The sequence below is a fragment of the Xenopus laevis genome, chromosome 5L (assembly GCF_017654675.1).
Source record: "Xenopus laevis strain J_2021 chromosome 5L, Xenopus_laevis_v10.1, whole genome shotgun sequence".
Lineage (NCBI taxonomy): Eukaryota > Metazoa > Chordata > Amphibia > Anura > Pipidae > Xenopus > Xenopus laevis.
Genome location: NC_054379.1, coordinates 95,433,260 through 95,460,177, shown reverse-complemented (window position 1 = coordinate 95,460,177; position 26,918 = coordinate 95,433,260). Strand labels below are relative to the sequence as shown.

The window sequence follows — 26,918 nt, the reverse complement described above, 5'->3', positions numbered from 1 at the left end:
AGGAGAAAATTCAGGTGTTTAATATTCAAATATCTCAGAAAGAGTTTATGTACCTCTCATATTATTTTCACTTGGCAAAGAAAGGCAGAAGGAAACCTAAAAATGTAATATCGATCACAGATCAATTCAATTACATTGTGTTAAAGTGCTAATTTCAGTGGCAGAAAATAATAAGGAAAATGCAATAATCTACAAAACTCCCACAGGATCAATTACACAAGGGTTATAGGCTGTAAGTAAATGTTCCTTTTATTGTGCATTGCTCCTAGCTCTCTCTTGCAGCCTATGCCTTTCATCTATGCCTCTTAAAAAGGTCAACAGAACTTTAGCACAAAATTTAACTTGGTTCTTTTCATTTCGAAAATATGTTTTAAACAATGAATGAAGATTATGTGGTAGAAGTATTGCATCATCGAACAAGTTATTTATTGTCACCCAGTGATCAATAAATGAAAATCTTTAATGTCTTTCTAATAAAGCACACAGCTAAATCAATGATCATGGATTTGTATCAAATGGGAAAGCATGCAAACATACTGCAGCATGATTAAATATGTCACTTACATTACATGGACCAGTGATTCACATTAAATGATCTACCTGATGTAAAATTAGAGGAGGTCTTCTTTCATCTTCATAAGAGCCACAGATGATACTTGAGAATGCTCACCTGTTTCTGTACACAAAAGACTGCCAGTAGCTAAACAAAGCTCCCATGCAGCACCCAAAATATACATTGTTTTAAATGGAAATAAAAGTAAATGCTGCAACCTTAGGTTTTTCCTGTTGGATCAGAGTTGCCATTCAATCCCATTTTGATGAGAGCAGTGTAAAGAGTAGTGCTTACTTTTGCTTGAATTTATTATTTCTAAAGGCACTTTTATAGTATTTGTTATTCATATTCTTTGCTACCTGAGATATTTCCCTTTATTTTAATGCTTACCTGTAGTTGGGACAATTCTTGCCTGTCTTCTTACTTCTGTTGATGCATTGCCTTTTTTCTAAAGCAGTCAATCTGTCTGTTAAGGGCAAGTAAACCCTAAAATAAAAAAACTGCCTAATAAAAGAAAACATAATTCTAAGAAACTTTCCAATATATATTTTTTAAAAATGTTCAGTGTGTTTTAAGTTATTTGTAAAAACAATTGCTATTGAAAGCAGCATTTTCTTAAAGGAGAATTCAAACCTAAAGTTAAAAAAACCCCTAACCCCCTACCCTACATAGACCCCCTCCCCCCAGCCTAAGTGTTACCCCGGGCAAATGCCCCCAACGTTTTACTTACCCCTCAGTGCAGATTCAGGCATCAGAGTTCAAGGGCACCATCGTCATCTGCTTTGGTAATCTTCGTAATGAGACCAGCACTTTGGAAATTTTCATGAGTTTTGGCGCATGCGGAGTTGTCGCAACACAGAAAATTGCTCCAACTGCACATGCGCTGCCACGCCAGTCTCATTCCGAAGATTTCCGAAGAGAAGAAGATGGCGCCCGTGAACTCCGATGCCTGAATTTGCACCGAGGGGTAACTGTTAATCAGTTGGCTTGTCTTACATTGTATCAACAGTCCGAGCTATCAGGGCAGAGAATAGAAAGGAACAAACACTGCTTTTAATAGCAATACATATACAAAGAGTGTAAGAACCATAGAAAAATTGTAATAAATATATATTTCAAAGTTGCTTAGAATCATGTTTTCTTTTATTAGGCAAAAAAATTATTTTTGTGTTGACATTCCCTTTAATTTCAATTAGTAAAATCTGCTTATTTGATGCAGACTTCCCCTATAATAGAAAATAACAGGTAGGTAATTTCTAAAACTTTTGATTTTGGACATTGGGATATCTAGATAGCCTGGTTTCTTGTTTCAGCCAATCAACATTCATGCAATCATTTTAAAGTGCCACACATGGAGACGGGATTGTGCAGTTCGGTCTGACATTCTACTACATAGCATATCCATAGGTGTGTGATTTTCATGTATTTCATGCTGCAGTTTTGGCTCTTGTATATCCAACAAACTTTCCATATGAAAATGTATTCCGTTGACTTGTGGTTGAGGTGGGTTAAACTCAACAGTAAAGACAAATATGATATAAATAGAGCAATGAATAACAGGCATCTATACAGAATTTTACATTTCTTTTAAGCTTCAAACATACCACCGAGTATGCCAACCACCCCTTTTATAAACATTATTTTCAGGACTTTTTAAAATGTATCATTTAAATAAACAGTGTCTACTTTGAAGCTTGTTTCCATCTTATGTAACAAGAACTCTTGTGTTCGTGCAGCCACAATATGCCATGTCCCCAGGGTTCATGTTTTAATGTCCCTGAAGCAATTTTAGTCTAGGTGAGTATACAAAAAATGCACTCTGCATACATACTGCCAGCAAGTCATATATCAACTTTGTAAAATGTGAAATATGTAAAACTCAGACAGACATGATAATGCTATACCTGAATACGGTCAGAAATAAACTCTGTGAGGCGCAGATGGTGAAGATTTATGGATAGTAATATGGTTGTATGCACTTTCTTTTTAGGAGGCATCATCAGCTTATTTGACAGTCATTATTATCTGTGAACAGATCTATCTTGAGACATCCCCCTTCACTTTCTGACTGTGCTGGTTGGAAAAAAGCAGAAAGGCAAGAGCAAATTAATGAAGAACGTTCACTCTTCCCTCTTTTTTAAAAAAACCTACTGTTATCCCCAACCGGAATGTGGGCTCTTTAACATTTTTACCCAACAGGTGTCCTTAAAGTTTGTCCTTATCAAACCACCCTATTTTTTATGTGGTCTACTGTAAACCTTCACAAATGAATTTATACTAACTAGATAACTTTGGCCTTCTACATACATTGAAGGGTAAGTAATAAAAAGGAACAATAAAACTGTAACCTCACAGAGCAGCAGTTTTTTGGCTGCTGGGGTCAATGACCTCCATTTAAAAGTTGGAAAGAGGCAGAAGAAGAAGAAGGCAAATGATTCAAAAACTATAAAAAAATAAATAATGAAGATCACTTAAAAATTTGCTTAGAGTTGGACATTTTATAACATACTAAAAGTTAATATAAAGGTGACCCACCCTTTAAACATGTTGTCATGTGTTCTTTTTATTCAGTTATTGGAATTGAAAATGTTTGTGCCGTGTAAAGATAATAATGATAACATGAGGTAGCAACAAATATACAGAAGGAAGCAGAGAAAGAGGCATTTTTTATCCATTCTCAATTTGATGTAAACAGTGGCGTAACTAGATATTAACGGGCCCCACAGCAAATGAATAAAAATTTTCAGGCCCCCAAAATGTCTAGAGGTTGACCTGTTTTACCAATATTTATTTAACTTCTATATGAATTAGGGCCTCATGGGGCCCCTATACCTCCTGGGCCCCCATGTAGCCACAGGGTCTGCTTCCTCTGTAGTTACGCACCTTCCAACAAAATTCTTGTTTTGGAGAAAAAAAAAGCAGTGCTAAAACTGTATCGAAGGTCTGACATGGATCTAAAGAGAAACACATATAACAAGTGGTGAGGAAAAGAAGAAAGAATACAAATCTTCTACAGCGCATCCAGTAAAACAGTGCAGAGTAGAACTTATTTATGTTGAAACATTTTCTGTTACAATATGATATTTTGTAACTAAATGGATTTAACAATCTTCCTAAAGGTAAGCAAAATTCTAAAGTGTAGTGGCAACACCTTCATTATTCTTTCTCTACTTGTCATTCCAAAGATTTCATTATTAATTATAGGGGGAATAAATCATTTCTCAATTTTGTAATCATTTAAGAATGAATCTAGTATGTAATCTGTAAATTATGTTGTGCAAAAGAAAGCACTCAGGGGCCTGTTATCATAGATCAAAAGTGGCACTTCTTTGCTTTTCTCACTAACAGACTGCACTTAATCTGTTGTGAATCTAAGATGACTGTGACTGTGTTGTGAAAATGAAAAACGCTGTGACCTGTAATGGGCTCAATCGACTGCACTTAACCTGTTAACTGTGTCATGCAAGTAACGAGGAGCCTTGATATGGCACGTAAGCTTACATATTTTTGCCAAAGTGCCATACAGGTATAGCATTATCAGGAAGCTCCTTATCCAGAAAGCTCCGAATTACGAAAAGGCTGTCTCCCATAGACTCCATTTTTACATAAAAATGATTTCCTTTTTCTCTGTAATAATAAAAGAGTTCATTGTACATGATCCCAACTAAGATATAATTAATCCTTATTGGAAGCTAAACCAGCCTATTGGGTTTATTTAATATTTACATGATTTTCTAGTAGGCTTATGGTATGAAGATCCGAACTACATTTTATTATTAATATTATATTCCCTGTGAGCCATGTAAAAACACGTGCTGCAATATTTATCAAGATTCACCAAAAATATCTCAAGGTCCCTTGCAACTTTTCTACTGAGGAGTATTATTTTTCATCATAACTGAGCAACAAATAGGTCTGTGCAGTTTTCAATGTATTTTTCCAAAACTATTTTTATTTTACAAAAGGACTGGTTTCTTTAAAAAGAAACACAAAAAAAAAACGAGAAAAAAAAATCATTGCAAGATCTGAAATTAAAGAAAAAAGAAAAATTGGACACAAATTTTCCCCTTTTTTCAATTATTCTGAACAATGCAATTCCAGATGTGAAAAAGCTTTATTTGTGTGATAAAACAGTATTTTATGTTTTATGTATGACCCTTACAATGAAAAACTACAAAAATCTGGAACCCTTTCTTTTTACACCTAAATGAATCTTGCTTGACTGCTCTCAGAATACTCTCTTCAGCCAGAAAGTCATTCATTACCTTAAAAAGCAACCACCTCTGTCAGACTAATGAAGATGAATCACACAGATAAATTTAGAGGAGAAAGGTGATTTTACTCAAGCAGTGATGATAGCATTTTTGCTGCAGGTCATTATATTTTGAAGGAGTTAATGAACGGTAATCATCCACTTAAAAATATCATTAATTCACCTTGACAAAGCTGAGCATTTAATTCCTTTTCTTGTTAATCAACCTATCACACAATAACTAATGGTACAGCCTGTTCCCAGAGTTCATTAAAGGAACATACCATAGATGACTTCACAGCTGAGAGCTAAAGACCAGTTTCAAATGTGTGATAAAAAAATAGAAACAGCAGGCCTAGGAATATAGAAGGCCAGAATGATGCAAATATTTCAAATATGTTACCAGATAACTTCCAGACCAAAGGTTCCTAGAGGAACCAAGTATCAAGGAAGATCTGTAGAGGCGAATGTTAGTGAAAACGGTGCCATTGTAAGTAGATAATCAAAAAGTAGCAAATACCGGATTACTGATCGCTTGCTCATACCCCGTGTTACTATCCAATTACACTTGGGCGGTTTGCATGCAGTGAGCCCTAGCAAATACAAGAACATGTCATTTCTTAAAGTTGTTGTTCGCCTTCAAGTTAACTTTTAATAAGTTATAGAATGGCCAGTTCTAACCCACTTTTTAATTGGTCTTACTTATTTCTTTTTATAGTTTTTTAATTATTTGCCTTCTTCTGATTCTTTCCAGCTTTCAAATGGAGGTCACTGAGCAAATACTTTGTAAGGCTACAAATGTATTGTTATTGCTACTTTTTATTACCCCTCTTTCTATCCATGCCACTCCTATTCATATTCCAGTCTCTCATTCAAATCAATGCATGGTTGCTGGGGAAATTTAGACCATAGCAACTAGATTTCTGAAATTTCAAACTGTAGAGCTGTTGAAAAAAGCCAACTAATTAAAAAATCACAAGTAATAATAAAAGAAAACCAACTGCAAATTGTCTCAGAATATCACTCTCTATACCATACTTAAAGTTCATTTAAAGGTGAACAACCTCTTTGATACCCTATTTTAATTCCCACCTTCTTCTTCTCTACTTTTCTTTTTACAGTATTCTGTATGAGACTGCCAATTCCATGAAAGATATTAGCGCAGTGATTCAATAATGTATATAACAGTCTAATACAGGAAATTTACTACATACAGCAGGTGGTAATTTAGTTATAGAAAAAAGCTTTTCTCTGTAATAATAGCACAGAACATTGTACTTGATCCCAACTAAGATGCTTATTTAAAGGAGAGAGATATAGGAGAAATGAAAAACCCCTAATTTTGTAGGAAATCATGAACAATATAATAATATTATTATATTGTATATATTAAAATAATATCTTTAAAAAATGGCCACTTTATTGGTCTGCTATAGATCTGCTATGGTCCCTCTCTATTTAAAGGAACAGTAACACTAAAAAATGAAATTGTTATTATAAATAATGTACGGTTGCTTTGCACTGGTATAACTGATGTGTTTGCTTCAGACACACTACTGTAGTTTATAGTAAAAAAGGAGAAAAGGCACAGGTTACATGGCAAATAACAGATAACTTCTGCAGAATCCCTTTTGTATACTACAGAGCTTATCTGTTATCTGCTGTGTATACTGTGCTGGAATGGCTGCCCCATGGCTACACAGCAACTTGTATATATAAACTATAGTTGTGTTTCTGAAGCCAACACAGCAGTTGTACCAGTGGAGAACAGTGGAGCTCTTTAAAATAGGTCTGCTTCCTTGATTGGTACACCACTGCCTTTACCCCGCTTTATGCTCCTCTTCTTAAAAAAAATACACCAACCTGTGGCTTTCTATTTTGCACCTATGTTCAAAATTACATTTCACTTAATAAGTGGGGCGTACTTATTTTATTAAAACCAGAATATAACACCAACCGAAGTAAGACAGAATTTGAAACTCAAAACTTGCTGCCCATAGGAAATAAAAATCATTATTTTTTTTATCTAAATGTTGTAACTGCACAATGTCTGACACATGCATGCAAGTTATTGAATACATATACAAATATAACATGGTTCCACAACATCCCCACAAAAGAAGTTGCTTCAGGCATTTCTTCTGATGCCAACACAGTATATTTATGTCCAAGTATGGGACCTATTACACAGAATGCTCTAGACCTGGGGTTTATAAGATAAGGGATCTTTTTGTAATTTGGATCAGCAATTAGTCCAATAGGATTGTTTTGCCTTCAATAAGGATTCATTATTTATGAGATGAGATCAAGTACAAGGTACTGTTTTATTATTACAGAGAAAAAGGAAATCAATTTTTAAAATGTGAATTATTTGATTAAAATAGAGTCCATGGGAGATGGCCTTCCTGTAATTCTGAGCTTTCTGGATAACGGGCTTCTGGATAATGAATCCCATGCCTATATAAACAAAACAAATAACAGAGGCATCTACATCTAATTAAGCTGGTTTTATTTGCAACAGGCAGATCTTATGATCTTAGCAGCAGCAATATGCCAAGTCATTATTTTAAGATAAAACCTAGAAGTAGCCAAAATGTCTTTAAAGATTGTTAATTCCAGTTTAGCCTCTTACTTTTTAAGTGCCTGTACCACCTATGGCAATTACAACTTGTGCACTCCTTATTTGTGAAATCATTGAACTGGCTTACCAAAAGGGTGGAACCTAAAACAGTTCAGAGGTGCAGTTGGGTATGGTCTGGACTGATCAGAGGGTGAAATAAAATAGTTACATAATTTTGTTTGAATACATGCTTTGTGTTAAATATAATAGCTAAAGCAATGAAAGCAAAATACACACGCACACATATAGATTAATATACATATACAGGTATGGGACCTGTTATCCAGAATGCTCGGGACCTAGGGTTTTCCGGATAATGGATCTTTCCGTAATTTGGGTCTTCATACCTTAAGTCTACTAGAAATTCATTTAAACATTAAATAAACCCAATAGGCTGGTTTTGCATCCAATAAGGATTAATTATATCTTAGTTGGGATCAAGTACAAGCTACTGTTTTATTATTACAGAGAAAAAGGAAATCATTTTTAAAAATTTGGATTATTTGGATAAAATGGAGTCTATGGGAGACAGCCATTCTGTAATTCGGGGCATTCTGGGTATCGGGTTTCTGGATAAGGGATCCTATACCTGTGTGTGTATATATATAAAAGGAACCCCTCCTATTCTTTGGTTTGAAATCAGGGGCTAAGCTTATATGTTTCTGTTAATAACGATTTTATGCAGAAATGTAACCATTATTTTTTTTTAATTAACAAAGCTTTGAGCTGATTTCTAACACAATCTATTATTTATACTGAGATCCAACGTCTTTCTTGTGAATACGGAACTTGTTTATAAACATTTGGGGGACTCATGTCTTGAGAACAGAATTTAAGATATTTTCTTAACAGGAACTATTTGTCAGTATTTGGCCAGGGTCACATAAACACTATGACCCGAAAGCCACTTGTTTACTAACAGTCTGTCATAATAGCGTACCGCCAGCCAATAGAAAAGATTTCCGAAAGCTAACGCAATGTTCAGTGTTAATTGTGCGGCTTGGAGTAGATGTTATAAAATTAACAGCATATTTTCCGTTACCACAAAATCATTTTATTGTGAATTTCTGTGGATATAGCCTGAGTTTCATAAACATGCATCAAATCAAATTGTTTTTCTGAATTTGGCGACTTGATTGTTGATATTAACGAGTATGTTATTGAATACTGCTGGTATGACATAGAGGTAATGCAAAACTGAGATTGTTTTAGTTACAGCAGTGTATCAGGGTACAACAAAGTAGAGCAGGATGAACTGATGAAAATGGTGAAATATTTTTATAAGTTTGCGATGACCTTGTAAAAAACTGAAAGAAAGCACAAACTCCCCACTCATAAAAATTATATAGAATCCCATCTAGAATTACCAGTCAGATTTCCCAATATGATTGCCAGTTTGCTTATTATTATTCTGTAGTACAAATGAGCACGTAATAATGGAAGTTGTCACTTGGAATTAAAATATGATTTTGGACACTACACAGGGCAATGCTTTCATCTAAATGTATACTAGTATAAGCTTCTGATTATTTGTTGGCAGGACCCAATAGAAATTCCCTGTTCCCGAGCCACTCGCTCCCCCATCAGTACCAAAGAGATAAGGATTATGTTACCTTGTTGATCACATGATTTCCATAGAGAAATTAAAACCATGGCAGTGGGTAGGCAAAACCTGCCAATTCAATTTCCAGGAATTTTGGCCCTCACCAATTCTATGCAAATGATATTGTTGTAAAATGTCAGAGTAATCATGTTTTGTGTGTGTTTATGTATGCAAGTAAGATCAGCATAAATCAAAACATCCAGGGGGTATTATGATCCCATATTCCAGCTAATGGAAATATTAAGAGTTGAACAAATAAATTCTATTGCAGGGGTTCCCTAATTCCAAATAAATCTGACTTGGCAAATACTACCTGCAGTTTTATCAGCTTTCTGGTCAATTTGATTATCCTTTTACAGGAAACCAACAGAAAAATGGCAGAGGAAACTTGAGTATGAAGTGCACATTTGGATATTCCATTTTCTAAAAAAGCTAAAATTGGAAAAGTACAAAGCGGCAACTAAAGTAATGGCGGTTTACCTTCAAAATAACTTTTAGTATGTTATAGACAGGCGAGTTTTTTTTTATAGTTTTTGAATTATTTGAAGGGGGCGGCATTGAAGGAACTGCCCCTGGTGGAATGAGATGGAATGTGGAATGAGATGGGGGATCACGATAACCTGGCCTCTTCCAGCAGATGTCACTTTACCTCCAAATCATAACTGACATAACAGTTCCTCGTTGTCCAAACTGACAACGAGAAACGTTCATGAAAACCATGGATGTGGATAAATCTATTGTGTAAGAGAGCCAAATAAGAGCGCATAGCTTTTTCGCAGGCCGGTTCCGATTTTGACAGATAAGCTGCAGTCCCGGGTTTCTTATTGAAATGTCCTGACTTTCTCTTTGATCTCCTGCACTGAACAGCCAGAAAAAGATACGTTTATAAAATGTAATTAAAGGAACAGTTCAGTGTAAAAATAAAAACTGGGTAAATAGATTGGCTGTGCGAAATAAAAAATGTTTCTAATATAGTTAGCCAAAAATGTAATGTATAAAGGCTGGAGTGACTGGATGTCTAATATAATAGCCAGAATCCAACCTGCTTTTCAGCTCTCGAACTCTGAGTTAGTCAGTGACCTGAAGGGGGGGCCACATGGGACATAACTGTTCAGTGAGTTTGCAATTGATCCTTAGCATGCAGCTCAGATTCAAAAGCAACAGTTGTGACTCATATATCCCCCCCCTCAAGTCAATGATTGGTTACTGCCTGGTAACCAATTAATGGAAACCAAGAGAGCTGAAAAGCAGGAAGTATTGTTCTGGCTATTATGTTACACATCCAGTCACTCCTGTCTTTGTACATTACATTCTTGTCTAACTAACTATATTAGAAACATTTTTTATTTCACACAGCCTATCTACTTACTCAGTTTTTATTTTTATACTGAACAATCCTTTAAATAAGAGGCTTTTTGGCAGACAGCCCAGAATACTCAGTATCTGCTCTTAAATACATATGTAACTCTTTAAGATAAGCAAAGATTAGATTGTAATTATTTAAAGGAGAAGGAAAGTCGTCTTGAACTTGAGGGTGCCAAATGTTAGGTGATTAATAAAGTCAATGGTGGTGCCACACTTAAACTATATTGATTGTTGAAGCATCGGGTGCACAGCTGTGTTCCTCTCTGCAAAGGTATATTTCCACAGTATAGCAATAAATCCAGCAGCACTCCAATAAGTAAATCAAGTATTTATTCGTGCTTCTAGCAAAGCTACTAATGTTAGGTAATTGTTAGGTAATTGTAACCTGAATCCCCGGGCTGGTGCTCCTATCAGCAGAAAACTGCACCGGTCCGGGGTTATAACAGCGAACACCACGGAACGCTTCTTTTCCGGGTTCTTCTTGTAAAATGGACATAGTAATAAGGGGGTGTGGCCACAAAATGGGTGGGGTCAACAAATGTCACCGCACTGCGCGATCCAGAACTTTCAGTCCCTCGTTCTCATTTTCATATGTTAGGAGGTATGAGAGCGTAACAAGCAGTAGCCTCAATAAACTCTGTGCAGGACCTGTATGAAAGTGCTTCATATAGTTAGGTTGTGTTATTGTCCCCTATAGATGATGTTTGTGGCGAGTACAGTGGGAGTAGTATGTCATGACTTTTAAAGCAAGCTTCAGGAACTGCAGGGCATTCAGGATCACAGAGTAAACAATTAACAGGAAATGGATTTAAACTAGGGGAACTTCTCTGATATAAATGTTCAGTTTAACTGCATTTAAGAACTATATATATATCTTTATTTATTTCAAAATTTGCTCTCTCGAACCAGGGTTGTTTTCTATATGTGCAGATACTGATTTTGTTTATTTACTCGCTCACAGGAACTATTATTGTCTCAAGGTTTCTTTCACCTTTGCTTTGAGCGACCTCTACTGTCTCCTGATGTCCCTGATAATGAAAACAGCAGGAAAGATTGTATAGGCTGCGTCTGGAATGTATTGACAAAGGACTGCCTTATGTTTCTGCCAGGCGAGGAAGAGATTGCTGTGTTTTTTACTTTTCTCCTCTGTCTATCTGTTTGGTTGCATTAATGAATTGTTTCTATCCTTGTCTCTCCATTCACATACTGTAGTTTTTATAGACAACTCTAAGTTCATCTTGGAATATCTAATAAATGTGGTGTAAGAGGAACATTGTTGCTGCTACAAATGTATTTATAGGGGTGGTTCACTTTTACTTTTTTTTAGTATGTTATAGAATGGGCAGTTCTAAGCAACTTAATTTAACTTGGTCTTCATTATTTATATTTATAGTTTTTATAATTTTTCTTAAGCTTTCAATTGGGGGTCACTGACCCCATCTAAAAAACAAATGCTCTGTTAGGCTCCATATGAATTATTATTGCTACTTTTTATTACTCATCTTTCTATGCAGGCCTCTCCTATTTATATTCCAGTCTCTTATTCAAATCAATGTATGGTCGCTAGGGTAATTTGGACCCTGGCAACCAGTTTGCTGAAACTGCAAGCTGCTGAATTAAAAGCTAAATAACTCAAAAACCACAAATAATAAAACATTAAAACCAATTACAATTTGTATCAGAATATCACTCTCTGCATCATGCTAAGAGTTAACTCAAAGGTACACAACCCCTTTAATGTCTTCGTCCTTCTTTAAAGATCGGAGTGAATCATATGCATCGGTGTCTTACAGTCTAGATTTCGAGACTCCAAACATCCAGTAGGTGCCGTTTGTGGTTCAGGGGAGACTAGCTACAATTCAGGTTGTGAGATTTCTGAGATGATTCAGAGTACAACATGTGCGTGCATTCATAATGAGTCTGTGAATCAGCAAATAAGTCTGAATCCATGTTTAATAAGTCCCAGAGCACCGTGATTCAGAAGAAATCATTTACTCATCTTTTATTGTGAGACAAATACTTTCATTGCAATGGAAAAGAAATAAAACGACCACTAATAAATACAAGTCATATTAATCAGTTGGGGTTAAGCAGGAGGGATCTTTATTTAAAGGAGAATTAAACCCTAAAAATGAATGGCCAAAAATGCCATGTTTTATATACTGAACTTATTGCACAAGTTTCAGCTTCTCAATAGCAGCAATGATCCAAGACTTCAAACTTGTCACAGGGGATCACCTTCTTGGATATTGTCTGTGACACTCACATGCTCAGTGGGCTCTGAGCAGCTGAGCTAAGCTTAGGGGTCATCACAAATTACATATTTCCTACTCCAGAACGGCTCTCCTTTTCTTCAAGAAATGCTCTGGCTCAGGGTACTTTACTCTGTGTTTTGGGCTGCCATTTTCTTCCATGCTTCAGGAATGCCCTGCACCACCCTGGACAAGATCATGCACAGTATACAACATTTTTGTCAATTTCTGTACTGTGCATATGTCCAACTTCAATAGGGACTGGGGATGCCTGAGACATAGAAGAAAATAGCAGTTCAGTGCCCTAGGTTGGTGTATTTTATATAAGAAGAGGAGCATTTTGAGGGGCAAAGGCAGTGGTGTGCCTATCAAGGAAGCAGACTCCCACTATTTTAAAGAACAGAACAAACCTATTTCCAAAACTCATGATATCCCTTTAAAAGCATGTGAAGCTGAGTAAGAAAATATAAGAATGTGCTATACAGCTATGGGACCTGTAATCTAAAATGCTCGGGACCTGGGGTTTTCCAGATAATGGATCTTTCCGTAATTTGGATCTTTATACCTTAAAGGAGAAGGAAAGGTTAAAACTAAGTAAGCCTTATCAGAAAGGTCCATCTAAATATACCAGTAAATCCCCAAAGTAATGCTGCTCTGAGTCCCCTGTCAAAAGAAACACTGCATTTCTTTCCTTCTATTGTGTACACATGGGCTTCTGTATCAGACTTCCTGCCTTCAGCTTAAACCTAATTGCCCTGGGCAAGAGCATGCTCAGTTTGCTCCTCTTCCCCCGCCCCCTCCCTTCTCTACTGTAATCTGAGCCCAGAGCAGGGAGAGACTCAGACAGGAAGTGATGTCACACCACGTTAATACTGCAGCTCCTATCCTAAACAAACAGAGAGTTTCTAGAGCTTCTTACTCAGGTTTGGTAAAACATTCTACAGAATAAATATAGCATTCTAGCTTGCACTATTGCAGCTAATCTATTGGCAATAAAATGCCTCTGTAGCTTTCCTTCTCCTTTAAAGGAAAACTATACCCCTCAAACAATGTAGGTCTTTATATAAAAATAAATTGCATAAAACAGCTCATGTGTAAACCCCTTCTTTATGTAAACAAACCATTTTCATAATAATATACTTTTTTATTAGTATGTACCATTGGGTAATCATAAATAGAAAATTGCCATTTTAAAAAATAAAGGTAGCCCCCTTAATTCGTAGGATTCACTGTGCACACAAACAAACCATACATGTTAGGTCACATGAGCCAATTAACAGTTCTGTCTTTTGCTTCCACACTTCTTCCTGTTACAGTTAGAGCTGCAGTATTTCTGGTCAGGTGATCTCTGAGACAGCACACAGACCATCACAAAATGGTGGTTCAAGGCAAGAGATGTAAAAGGGCAATATTTTAAATATATATTCCAGTTTGGTAAGATTCTTCAATATGTGACTTAATATGATAAACTATCTGTTGCTTAAATATTAATTTTGGGGTATAGTTTTCCTTTAAGTTTACTAGAAAATCATGTAAACATTAAATGAATCCAATAGGCTGGTGTTGCTTCAAATAAGGATTAATTATATCTTACTTTGGATCAAGTACAAGCTACTGTTTTATTATTACAGAAAAAAAGAAAATAATTTTTAAAGATTTGGATAAAATGGAGTTTGGAGACGACTTTTCTGTAATTCTGAGCTTTCAGGATAATAGGTTTCTGGATCATGGATCCTTTACCTGTACAAGCATTTGGGTCTGTTGTTTTGAATTTCTTACAGCTGAAACATATCTGAGTTTTCCATTGAACAGCAAACGCTAAAGTCAGATGTGAAAAAGATGGTTTACCTAAAACGTAATAGCAAGGTTTGTCCTGTACCAGTTGATCACATAGTCTTTTCCCTCTAGAATAAACACACACTGATTTGATTCTAGTATTACAATCAAGTACATTGTCAGTTAGTACATTGTCCCATTTGGGTGAATGTGGCTTAGTCCATATGCCAGATTCTACATTATTAAGACTGATGAAAGAGTTGGATATGACTCCTTAATGGGGGTTTTTTTTTAAGAGCATTAATTTTTTTCGTCAGCCTTAATTGTCAAGTATAATGTCTAGCCAGAAATATTAGTCATTACTTATAGTTAATGACATGAAAGAGACACTATATGGCCTGCAGAAAAGGAATTTTAAACATAATAAGAGGCAGGCTGATTCAGATTTGAACTGGGGAATCCTAAATTACTCCCAGCAGTTTGAATTTTATCACAATTACTAAACACTCTCCTTTAAAAGTATTTCAAAAAAGACTTTATAAGGGCTCTTACACACGGGCATCTGTTTGTGCCCTCCCCTGCGTTGCGCTTTCTTCCGTTCAGCCGCAGAGGAGTGCAGGAATAGACGCAATGAATTATTCTCAGAGGGGCTGTACTCACACAGATGCATGTATGCACCAAATGAAGGTAAAATGCAACATGCTGCGTCCCAACCTGCATTTGCCACTTACATGCGTCTGTGTGAGTACAGACCTATTGAGAATAATTCAGTGCGTCTATTCCTGTGCTCCCCTGCGGCTGAACGGAAAAAAAGCGCAACGCAGGGTAGCGCGCAAACAAACTTCTGTGTGCAAGAACCCTAAGGCAGATAAATGTATCTGTTTGTTAGAATGGGTTCATTTGATCGCCACTTTCTATTATGGGGTGTTAGAGCTAAATAATAGCGCTGAGTTAAATAATTGAACCTTATGAAGTAACTAGCAGTGAGTGAAAACAGACTGCACATATGCAAAGTGAAGACCAGCCCTAAGAAATGAATGGGGGTAGTAAGCAGTGATACACACTTAAAGGAACAGTAACATCAAAAACTGAATGTGTTTTAAGGTAATAAAAATACAGTGGTGTGAAAAACTATTTGCCCCCTTCCTGATTTCTTATTCTTTTGCATGTTTGTCACACAAAATGTTTCTGATCATCAAACACATATAACTATTAGTCAAAGATAACACAAGTAAACACAAAATGCAGTTTTTAAATGAGGGTTTTTATTATTTAGGGAGAAAAGAAATCCAAACCTGTGTGAAAAAGTAATTTCCCCCTGAACCTAATAACTGGTTGGGCCACCCTTAGCAGCAATAACTGCAATCAAGCGTTTGCGATAACTTGCAACGAGTCTTTTACAGCGCTCTGGAGGAATTTTGGCCCACTCATCTTTGCAGAATTGTTGTAATTCAGCTTTATTTGAGGGTTTTCTAGCATGAACCGCCTTTTTAAGGTCATGCCACAACATCTCAATAGGATTCAGGTCAGGACTTTGACTAGGCCACTCCAAAGTCTTCATTTTGTTTTTCTTCAGCCATTCAGAGGTGGATTTGCTGGTGTGTTTTGGGTCATTGTCCTGCTGCAGCACCCAAGATCGCTTCAGCTTGAGTTGACGAACAGATGGCCGGACATTCTCCTTCAGGATTTTTTGGTAGACAGTAGAATTCATGGTTCTATCTATCACAGCAAGTCTTCCAGGTCCTGAAGCAGCAAAACAACCCCAGACCATCACACTACCACCACCATATTTTACTGTTGGTATGATGTTCTTTTTCTGAAATGCTGTGTTACTTTTACGCCAGATGTAACGGGACGCGCACCTTCCAAAAAGTTCAACTTTTGTCTCGTCGGTCCACAAGGTATTTTCTCAAAAGTCTTTGCAATCATTGAGATGTTTTTTAGCAAAATTGAGACGAGCCTTAATGTTCTTTTTGCTTAAAAGTGGTTTGCGCCTTGGAAATGTGCCATGCAGGCCATTTTTGCCCAGTCTCTTTCTTATGGTGGAGTCGTGAACACTGACCTTAATTGAGGCAAGTGAGGCCTGCAGTTCTTTAAATGTTGTCCTGGGGTCTTTTGTGGCCTCTCGGATGAGTTGTCTCTGCGCTCTTGGGGTAATTTTGGTCGGCCGGCCACTCCTGGGAAGGTTCACCACTGTTCCATGTTTTTGCCATTTGTGGATAATGGCTCTCACTGTGGTTCGCTGGAGTCCCAAAGCTTTAGAAATGGCTTTATAACCTTTGAAATTGAACTCAGGTGTGATAAACCACAGCTAAGTTATTTTTTAACAAGGGGGGCAATCACTTTCTCACACAGGCCCATGTAGATTTGGAGTTTTTTTTTCTCCCTTAATAACGTAAACCTTCCTTTAAAAACTGCATTTTGTGTTCAATTATGTTATCTTTGACTAATAGTTAACGGTTTTTGATGAGCAGAAACATTTAAGTGTGACAAACATGCAAAAGAATAAGAAATCAGGAAGGGGGCAAATAGTTTTTCACACCACTGTATAATGCACTGTTGCCCTGCACTGGTAAAACTGCTGTGCTTGCTTCAGAAACACTACTATGATATAAATAAGCTGCTGTGTAGCCATGGGGGCAGCCATTCAGAGGAGAAAAGGCTCAGGTTACATAATGGTGTTATCTGTTATTCACTATTTAACCTGTGCCATATAGCCTTTTTTCAATTTCTGCCATTGCTACACAGCAGCTTGTTTATATGAACTATAGTAGTGTTTCTGAAGCAAACAGGTCAGTTTTACCAGTGCAGGGCAACACTACATTATATTTTATTTACTTTAAAACACTTTCATTTTTTTTGGTGTTACTGTTCCTTTAAGGGCAGATTTATCAGTGAAAACACGTTTTCATCCGATAGTCGGATCAATGTAGTCGTAACATTCGATTTCTCCTTCACTTTCGTTTTATGTAAAACATCCAACACGTCGCATGCGTTTAGTCGCATTGCAACGTGTTGGGTCCAAGCACGTCATGTAGTCCTGCCCTTAGGTAAATAATTGCTAAAAAAATATTGTTTCTGAACACACTCAATTTTTTTGCAATGTTGCAGAAAGAGATTATTTTTTAAAGTGGTTTGTTTTTTAACACAAGCAAGTTTTATAAAAAAAAATAGTGTTTTTGGGGTCAAAAGTCCACTGTTTCCCTTCCTTGCCTTCGTTATAGAAGATAGCCAAGAAGGAGAAATCGAGCGCTGACAATGGATCGTCGCCCCGTCGCATTTTCTGAAGAGGAGCACAAGCTGAGTTTTGGTAAGTTATTTCTAAATAAAAACTAATGTGATTTTAAAGTTTAATATGTGTTGGTGTTTTTTCTCGTAAGTATACTAACGAATTAAAAAAAAAAATTTTGTTACTGGTCCTTTAATTCATATAAGTACTGCTGCGCTACACAACCTAAGCAGAGCTTGCTGTTTGTAGCTCCTTCTGTTTGCGTCTGCAAAGACTTAATATCACATTCTAGGCTGCTGCCTGCTCCAATTACAGCTCTTCCTTTCATCTCGAAATCTGTGCCATTGAGCAAGCAGGAGTTTACAGACACAGTAAACCCACATGTCGCTGCGCTGTTTAGAATATGCCTTAAGTGAATCTGTTTGTCAGTAAATCACTGCTTTCTCAGTAGCACAGAAAAATATGAGGGCAAGATCTGTAGTACAGTGCAAAATGTAGTACAAGACATCCAAGCAAGAGACTGCAAACACCACCAGGGGGCAGCAGAATCGTTTATAACTTATTTACGGTGAGCAGTTATTTCTAAGGGGATGGACTACAGGAATAATTCAAATGCCTTTTTATCAGAAAATAAAACTGTGCAGGACTCCGTATTGCTCTGTTATTGCCAGTGCCTTAATGATCAGAACAATAGACAGGCAGGAGCAGTCAGTCATATACTGTACAAGGTCAGGCAGTGTTCACCTGTCTTAACAAAACACATTTTGAGATAAACAAAAAAGTGGGGAATGAATTCTTGTAAGAGAAAGCAGCAGAATGGGCCACAGGAATAGTCATAGGGATTGCCACAAGGGCTCTACCTCAGTCTTGGTGTCTCTCCTATAAAAACTTCAATGGGGGGGGGTGCGAGACTGGTGCTTTGCTCAGCAGACACCATTTCTAAAAACTGCAACCAAATAAGGCCCCAATTTATGACAACTTATAATCTAAATAGAGATCACCATTTATTAAAATTACAGTCTCATTTAAAAGCAATCAGTCCTACAAGATGCAATTGAAAGTTCTGGAATTTACAAGCAACCTGGTAACCTTATCTATGTCTAAGCTGGATCTCCTTAACAGGTATATTATTTACCCACTACTCCTCTAAGGAAATATAAAATGCCAAAAACTGTTAGGGTCAAGCACATGGAGCATTTGGCTCCACTGCACCCGAGTGGGTCAGCTCCATACGCCAGCTCCAATGATCTGCACTGAAAAGTGTATGTACCGTGGGGGTCAGCCCCCCCCCCCAACAAAAAAAAAAATCCCTGCTTTTGTCTTTTTAGGCTGTTCTTGAATGCATGGAGCGATCCACTTTTATTATGCAGGCTGAGAGCATCTGAGCCAATGCTCTGTATGTCCTTAGAAGAAGGACAAACTGTGAGATTCCACAGAGGAGCAACAATATGCCTGAAATTTCATTGGAAATCAATGGTTGCTCAGAAACGCACCAGGATTGGATGATAGGAAACACTTAAATGATCACAATGTACTTAAGAGGATTTTTTCTTTTGGGGTGGTGCAGGGGGCTGAAGTGAAAAGCCCAAATAGCAGTAATTCTGGCTTTACATCAAGAAAAACTCCTCCACCATTTATCCTTCTGTCCTCCTAAAAAGGGTGTAACCAATTACAATATTCACAGTCCAATCATGCCTAGTTACTGTTCGACTGTTACCAGATCACCTGTAAACTCAGGGGCATATGTAGAGATCCCAGATAGATGTACTGCCCAGATTGCAGTTTAATCTAAACGAGCCCTGCAACCATTAGAAGTGTACCATCATTTCAGATGAGCTTGTAACCCAACAGTGTTAACAGCTATAATATGTGCCCACCACCACCACTCCTCTGTGACCACACTCTAATGAAATGTTAAATGACAAAACATTTAGGAGAATGACATTGGAGTTTCATTGTCAATCACTGGGACCTGCAATTAGAAATGATCCCAGAAATAAATTGAAATGTACCAGGATTAAATGAAAAGGGAAATATCACATAGCGATTCCATGTGCCATTAAAGTGGACCTGTCACCCAGACACAAAAATCTGTATAATAAAAGTCCTTTTCAAATTAAACATATTTCTAATTAAAGCATTCATAGCTGTTGTAAGCTCATTTAAAAATCTCAGCTGTCAATCAAATGTTGTCTGCCCCTCCTCTATGCCAGTGGCATAGAAGCGGGGCAGACAATTACTTTCACTTTCCATTCAGCACTTACTAGATGTCACTGCCCTCCCCACATTCCCCTGTTCTCTTCACCATTTAATTGTGTAGCCAGGGCAAGGAAATGGGCATCAGGTCCCCCATTCTGGTGCACAAACAAGATTCTGAGATGATACAAGACTTGCCTTAATAAAACTTTCCACAAAATGGCTGCTTCCTGCTTGCTATAATTATGAATTCCCAGACTGAAGGAAGCAAGATTCAAATAATTTATATAGTGTAATTAAAGTTCATTTTGCTTGACTAATGTGATAAAATAGGATTTGGAATGTTTTTTTTTTGGGTGACGGGTCCCCTTTAACACAGTTTGTGAAACCCCATTGGGAAGCCTGCATAAAGTACTTCCTGCAGAGATCATTTTATGCAAATGTTTGGTATGACTCAAAAATACACAAAGTTAAGAAACGCACCGAAGACAGTAATGTAAAACTGCTTTATTTCCTGCAGCTTTGAATAAATATTGTTCCCTCAGAATAGACCAGTCATGTTAGGACAAGGACAAGAACAATCCCTGATGATTTACACCGAATTGGACAGATAATTTGATCAAATTCTAAAGATGTTGGAATCAGTTCTTCTTCTTGGGCATTGCAGCAGTGAAAAGCTCATAGAGAACATATCCTGTTCCTGAAAGAGAACATATTGATACATAAAAGTCAGTCCCAAAGTGCCTGCTCTCTCATAAGGTGACAGTGGGGCGCACAGACAAAACAAGTATTCACCCAATAATGATTCCAGGATCAGCAACTGCACAATTATTATTTTTTACATGTTTGTACAGAAGTTCATTTGTTCAAGCATCATGACTTCCAGTATAAAACAAAATCTGGAATTATTATTATAGGATACTATATATCTATAGAATATCATCTCCCCATCTCTATCAATCATCTCCCTCTTTCTCTTTATGGTTTTCTAAAAGTCAGAACTGCAGGTTACAATGTATAGCTTGTACAGACAGAAATGATTTCATTTTCAAACTAGACATATCAATCTACACAAAAAAAAAATTGTGTCTCCCTTAAAAAAAGCAGCATCAAAAGAAAACGGTTTATCAAATGACTAGAGGAGTAAATCAGCAGTATGTTTTTATGGGGGAGTGGAGAAGAGAAAAAAAATGTTTATTCTGGGCTGGTATTTAAGTTTCCTTGCACCCACTACACCTATTAATGGGACACAAGACAGCCCTGTACATTACACTTGACCCTTTCAGGTAGTCCCTTTGCACTACTGTTTTTCTCTCCCAAAAATGCACTGTGTAGATGTTGTGTCCAATTTTCAAGCAGGATTAACATCTAATCAAACTTTTAGGCACACAATCTTGAAACAGCTTTCAGTGCCAAAATTCTGAGAGGGGGCGAGGTGTTTCCAGTGGTGAACCAGTATTGTAAATATGGGGTCACTTATTCCCTCCCTAGAAAGGTATGCTGGTGTGTGGGGAGGGTAGTGCATTACATATAAAAGCAAATATTAAAACAATGTTACTTAATTGTAATCAGTTCTATTTGGGAAAAGCATGCTTAGCATGGATTGTAATATTATTATTCAAAGTCATGATAGTTGCCCTTTAACCACCACAGATGGGGTCACAAGAAGTAAGCCTACTCACAGAATATGGAAGTGCCCCAAGCAATATTTAATCAGTTGTAGCAGAGGCCACCATGTCCTTTTAAATGTATTTTTATAAAGATCCAAGATGATCTCTATTCATATACTTTACAACTAAAAACCCACAAATTCATAGGTAACAATGTAGAATTTAAAAAATCACCCTAAATATCTACAAAATTCATTCTTATACTGAGATCTCCATGCGTTCCTTGCAGTTTTAATACAGATGCACTTGAAAGCTACAATCAACAGCATCTCTAAAAACATATGAATACAGTCTACAGGGCACAAAAATGTCCATAGAGCTAGAATGGCTGGATTTCTCCACAGTAAATTAAGGTAAAGCACTTATAATGTGTGCTCCCCATCACCTTCAAGAAACATACAGGGAATGTAGTCTAAAATGAATGCTGTAGGATCAATACAGGATCCGGAAAATTATTACTGCAGCCAAGCTCAAGCCTATCTCTGCTCAGACTAGAGGTTATAATAGGCACGATCTATATGCGCCTCTCCTTTCTATGTTTAAGGGAGAGATAGCAAAGTGCACTGTATGCCCAAAGGGAAAAAATCACATTGGAGCCATCTATATTAAAGGGGTTGTTCACCTTTAAATTATCTTTTAGTATGATGTAGAGAGGGGTATTCTGACAATTTGCAATTGGTTTTAATTTTTTATTGTTTGTGGTTTTTGACTTATTTAGCTTTTTATTCAGCAGCTCTCTAGATTGCAATGTCAGTCATCTGGTTGCTAGGGTCCACATTGCCCTAGCAACCACGCATTTGTTTGCATTAGAGACTGAAATATGAATAGAAGAGGCCTGGATAGAAATAAGATTAATAAAAAGTAGCAATAACAATAAATGTGTAGTCTTACAGAGCATTTGTTTTTTTAGATAGGGTCAGTGACCCCCATTGAAAGCTGGAAAGAGACAAAAACAATATTGAAAAAAAAAGACCAATTGAATTTGCTAATCTATAATATAGTGAAAGTGAAACTGAAGGTGAACCACCCCTTTAACAAAAGTCAATGTGAGTTATCAAAGGAGAAATAGCAGACAAGTGAGGAGGATGCAGGGTGCTAAAGGATCTGGTAAGTGCATGTTTATCCACACACTAAGGAGAGGTACATGTAGGTGCTCATTATAAGTTCACCTATAGATACAAAGATAATGTTTAAACAGGCTTAAGCTTGGATGCAGCAATTATTTTCCAGCTTATGTACAGACTTCTATGGCCTAATGATGGACTACAGTCCCATGTGATTCCATTCTAGATCTGCACATACTTCAAATCCATTTATATGAGAGGGTGATGACTGTAGTTTTGTTATAGATGCACTAGAAAGGTTTCAGCAATGAACCGAGATATTTATTGTTATTTTCGCAATATAACAAAAATCTATATACTGATTTTTTAAATTGTGTTCATGTTTACATGATCCTCACATCCTCTGTCAACTATAAATGTGTGGGTTTATATTAATAAAGCATACAGTGTAATGGGAGAATGATGAAATATATACTACTATGTTTACTATGAAATATAAAGCTTTAAATGGTTGTTGATAAAATATTTACCCAAAACCGTAAGACCCATGGTCAGTCTATAGAGCAGGGCATCACCAACACCCCCCTTCAGGTAAACTGGAATGCCATTATCTTCCTGGAAAAAACAAAAGGAAAAGGTTTTCACTTTTCAATGATTCTGTGAAAAACAATAGCCTATGGTTAAATTACCATAAAAAAAAATCACCAAATAATTTATTTCACTTGGTACCTGGAAAATCTTTTGCTTTTCTGGCACTTTGTTTTGCAGAGATCTCCTGGTAGAAGTGCTTATGGTCCGCTGGGAAATCTGGCGGAGAGCCTAGAGGATAAATACAATTGTAAAGTCATGAGTACTTTTAAAGGTGGAGGGTGGGACAATACCTAATTTATGTATAATGCAAATAAAATAAATATTTAAGTATTCGTAACACAAGACAAAATGTTATGGCTATATCAGCTTATGCAGCATCTGCAAATAAAAAAACATGATGGTAGCAACAATCCTGTTAAGGGTCAGGCCACACGAGCAGATTCGGGGAGATTAGTCGCCCCATAGTCAAATCTCCTCTTCTACTGGGCGACAATCTCCTCGAGCGTCGCGTGTGCCTTCCCCCAGGTGATTTTCATTTTAGCCGGTGGAGGGTTAAGGCAGCTCGGGGAGATTAGGGTTGGGCCAGACGAGCAGATTCGGGGAGATTTAGCCGCATGGCGACTAATCGCCTCTTCTATGTGGCGACAATCTCCCCGAACGGCCTTCCGTACGCTTGAATGAAGAATCGCTTGCGCCAATACACTCACATCGATTCGATTTTCGAAGTTGCCTCGTGAGGCAACTTCCGAAATCAAAGCACCGCAAAAGCCTCCATACACGGACAGATTAGATGTCAAATTGGTCTAAACGACCGATATCGGCAGCATTATCTGCACCTTTAGTATCATTAGGATCACCCCTACATAAAGGACCTGTGCTTATCTTTGAGCCAAAACAATGACAAATGTGTGATGGGTGGGGGCTGTTTAAACAAGAGCTCACTGTGCGTCTTTAAATTAAGTCTGCTATTTACAGGGCAGATATTAAGTATTAAAGCAAAACTATGTTTTAGAATAAACAAAAACCATAGAAATTGATTTTTCTAATTAAAATAGGTATGATGTATTTCCAGCAAAAGTGCTTTTTTATTTTTCTCAGTTTAAAAAAAAAAAAAAAGTATGCAGGGGTCAAGTGCCCTTTTATCTTACCTGCCACAGCACTGCTGACCCTCACAATGGCCCTCTACCCAAAGTGTATTTTAAAAAGCCAATGTTTAAGAAGGTTTAGTTACCCTTTAATTTAAAAAAAAACAGTGCAATTATAAAATGAAAAGCATTTTAATGCTTTGTATGACCTGTGATACATGTTTGGGACCCGACATCCAGCATTCTCAGGGACCTGGGGCTTTCCAGATAACGGATCTTTTTGTAATTTGGATCTTTATACCCCAAGTCTACCAGAAAATCATGTAAACATTACATAAACCCAATAGACTGGTTTTGCTTCCAATAATGATTAATTATATCTTGGTTTGGATCGTGTAGAAGGAACTGTTTTAGTATCACAGAGAAAAAGGAAATTATTTTGAAAACATTGGACTTATTTTGATAAAATTGAGTCTACGGGAGATGACCTTCTGTAAATTGGAGTTTCCAGGCAACGGATCCTATACCTGTATTTGAAACAGTTGTGTCCTCATTACAGTAGATAGAAGAAAAAAGGGGAGCACACTGCTGCATTGTAACAAAGTAGGGATGCCCCGAATCCAGGATTCGGTTCGGGATTGGGCCTTTTTCAGCAGGATTCGGACAAATCCGAATTTGCATATGCAAATTAAGGGTGAGAGGAAAGTCATGCATTTTTGTCACAAAACAAGGAAGTAAAAAATGTTTTCCCTTTCGCACCTCTAATTTGCATATGCCAGTTAGAATTCGGATCGGTATTTGGCTGAATCTTTCAAAAAGGATTTGGGGGTACGGCCGAATCCAAAATAGTGGATTTGGTGCATCCCTATAACAAAGGTACCTCCATGTGATAATTACAGAGAACAACCGGTTAGACTGCAATAAACACTTAGAGGTACCTCGGTTACACCACAGCAGTTGTAAGTGTGCTTCTTTTTTCTTCTATATTCTGGATACAGTCACACCTACCCCACATCATCTTTAAAAAAAACAAGCAATAAATTATGTTTAGGATAAAAACTACTGCAAAAAATAAATGAGGATTCATTTAACTGCAATACTAGCGATGTTTAGCACAGATGAATGCGTGAACTTGCAGATGTAACACAGAGTAATGAATGTAACCACATGCTTGATAAAGATTCCTGTGAGACTCGAAACATTGCATTTTTTTTCTCTACTGAGCCAATAAATCACAAAAGTTTCACAGAAACAACGTGTCAGTGTGCTGCGGACTGTTGGAGATTGTATATGATTTGATACCCATGGCAGAGTGGGAAATTGACTGCTAAGCACCTGGTCCCAAGGGAAAAGAGACGGAGGTGAGCGCTTCATTCTTGTGTGGAATGCGTGAACTTGCAGATGTGGCCCCTCCCACAACTAAATGACAGCTATGAATAAAACCAGGAAGTGAGAAACTGCACGTACACTGCAGAGCCTACAAGGTAAATCTAATGTTCAGGGAGATGTTGTTACAGGGACACAAGTTCAAAACCTCTCAGGATTCAAGTAGGTTCTATCAAGCATATTGCCAATTGGGATTTGTTTAAATAAAACAAAAGTAGAATCATTGCTATAATAAAGGGAAAAGAAACGTATTGGCAATGTGTAGAATATACAAACTTCGAAGTACTTCCAGTCAACCTCCAAAATGATTTAAGTGTCGAATATTCAGTGTAGAAAAGGGGAAGTGTGTGGGCAGGTTCTGTACAATGGGCAAGGACATTATTTCATGCAAGACATAAAAATGGGAATGTAGGGGAGTGGGAGCAAGAGAACATGCACAGGGAGCACACTATGCCATTTCTAGAAAATATAAATGAGGGATTTCACAAGGAGGGAGAGAGAGAGAGAGAGAGAGAGAGAGAGAGAGAGAGAGAGAGAGAGAGAGAGAGAGAGAGAGAAAATAAAGACTGGAGGCAGAGATTAGGAGGCAAAGAAGAGGCACGGGTTAGCACATTAGACGCAAAAGGCCGCGCATATGCTCAATAAGAAAACACTAATAGTGTGTATTTCCTTAAACCGCGCCAGTGTCATTGAAATTCAAATAAGAGCACATTTCTGTCAGCTTTCAGTCTGTAGTCATCCCATCCCGCGCCATTCAGTTGCATTATCGCCTGACACCGCGACAAAGTTGTCCAGTGAAGTAAAGACTTACCAATAAATTGCGCAGCATTCTGACGCTTCTTCTCTTACTCCACACACACACAACCTACAACTCCCAAGAAAGGACAAGGACACTAGCCCGGCGGAAAAAGGAAGTCACGCTTTAACCGGAAACTCGCGTCACAGGAAAGGCGTGCTTGTCAATGTAATAAGGGCAAATGTCAAAACTAAGGTCGTAGCGGACTATTTGGATGGAACGAGTTGGGCTAGCTTTGGGGTTTATAACAGTAGCCTGACATGTATTCGCATGCAGGCTGGAGCAGATTTTAGCATTCTAGGCGAATAGTTCGAATGAAATTGTTCTGATACGGTGTTTGCCAGTATCAAACATGGCCGCACATTTGGATGCAAATACTTATAGTCTGTGTGGCTGGACGTGTGAAATCCATCGAGCGTCATTGCCTGCCTGGTGGTGTTTAGTTTCTGTCGTAACGTCATTTAGTAACATTTTTAAGAT

At 37.4% G+C, this 26,918-nt stretch overlaps 1 protein-coding gene across 1 annotated transcript; it reads right to left on the bottom strand.

The window, feature by feature from the left end:
* Positions 1 to 20,338: 20,338 nt before the first annotated feature.
* Positions 20,339 to 26,502, bottom strand: cox7a2.L (cytochrome c oxidase subunit 7A2 L homeolog). The gene is made up of 4 exons (NM_001112804.1): positions 26,454 to 26,502; positions 23,310 to 23,399; positions 23,111 to 23,195; positions 20,339 to 20,546 (listed from the first exon to the last, which is right to left on the bottom strand). Exons 1-4 carry the CDS (start codon positions 26,469 to 26,471, stop codon positions 20,488 to 20,490), a joined length of 252 nt encoding a protein of 83 aa, NP_001106275.1. The 5' UTR covers positions 26,472 to 26,502; the 3' UTR covers positions 20,339 to 20,487.
* Between the last annotated feature and the right edge of the window lie 416 nt (positions 26,503 to 26,918).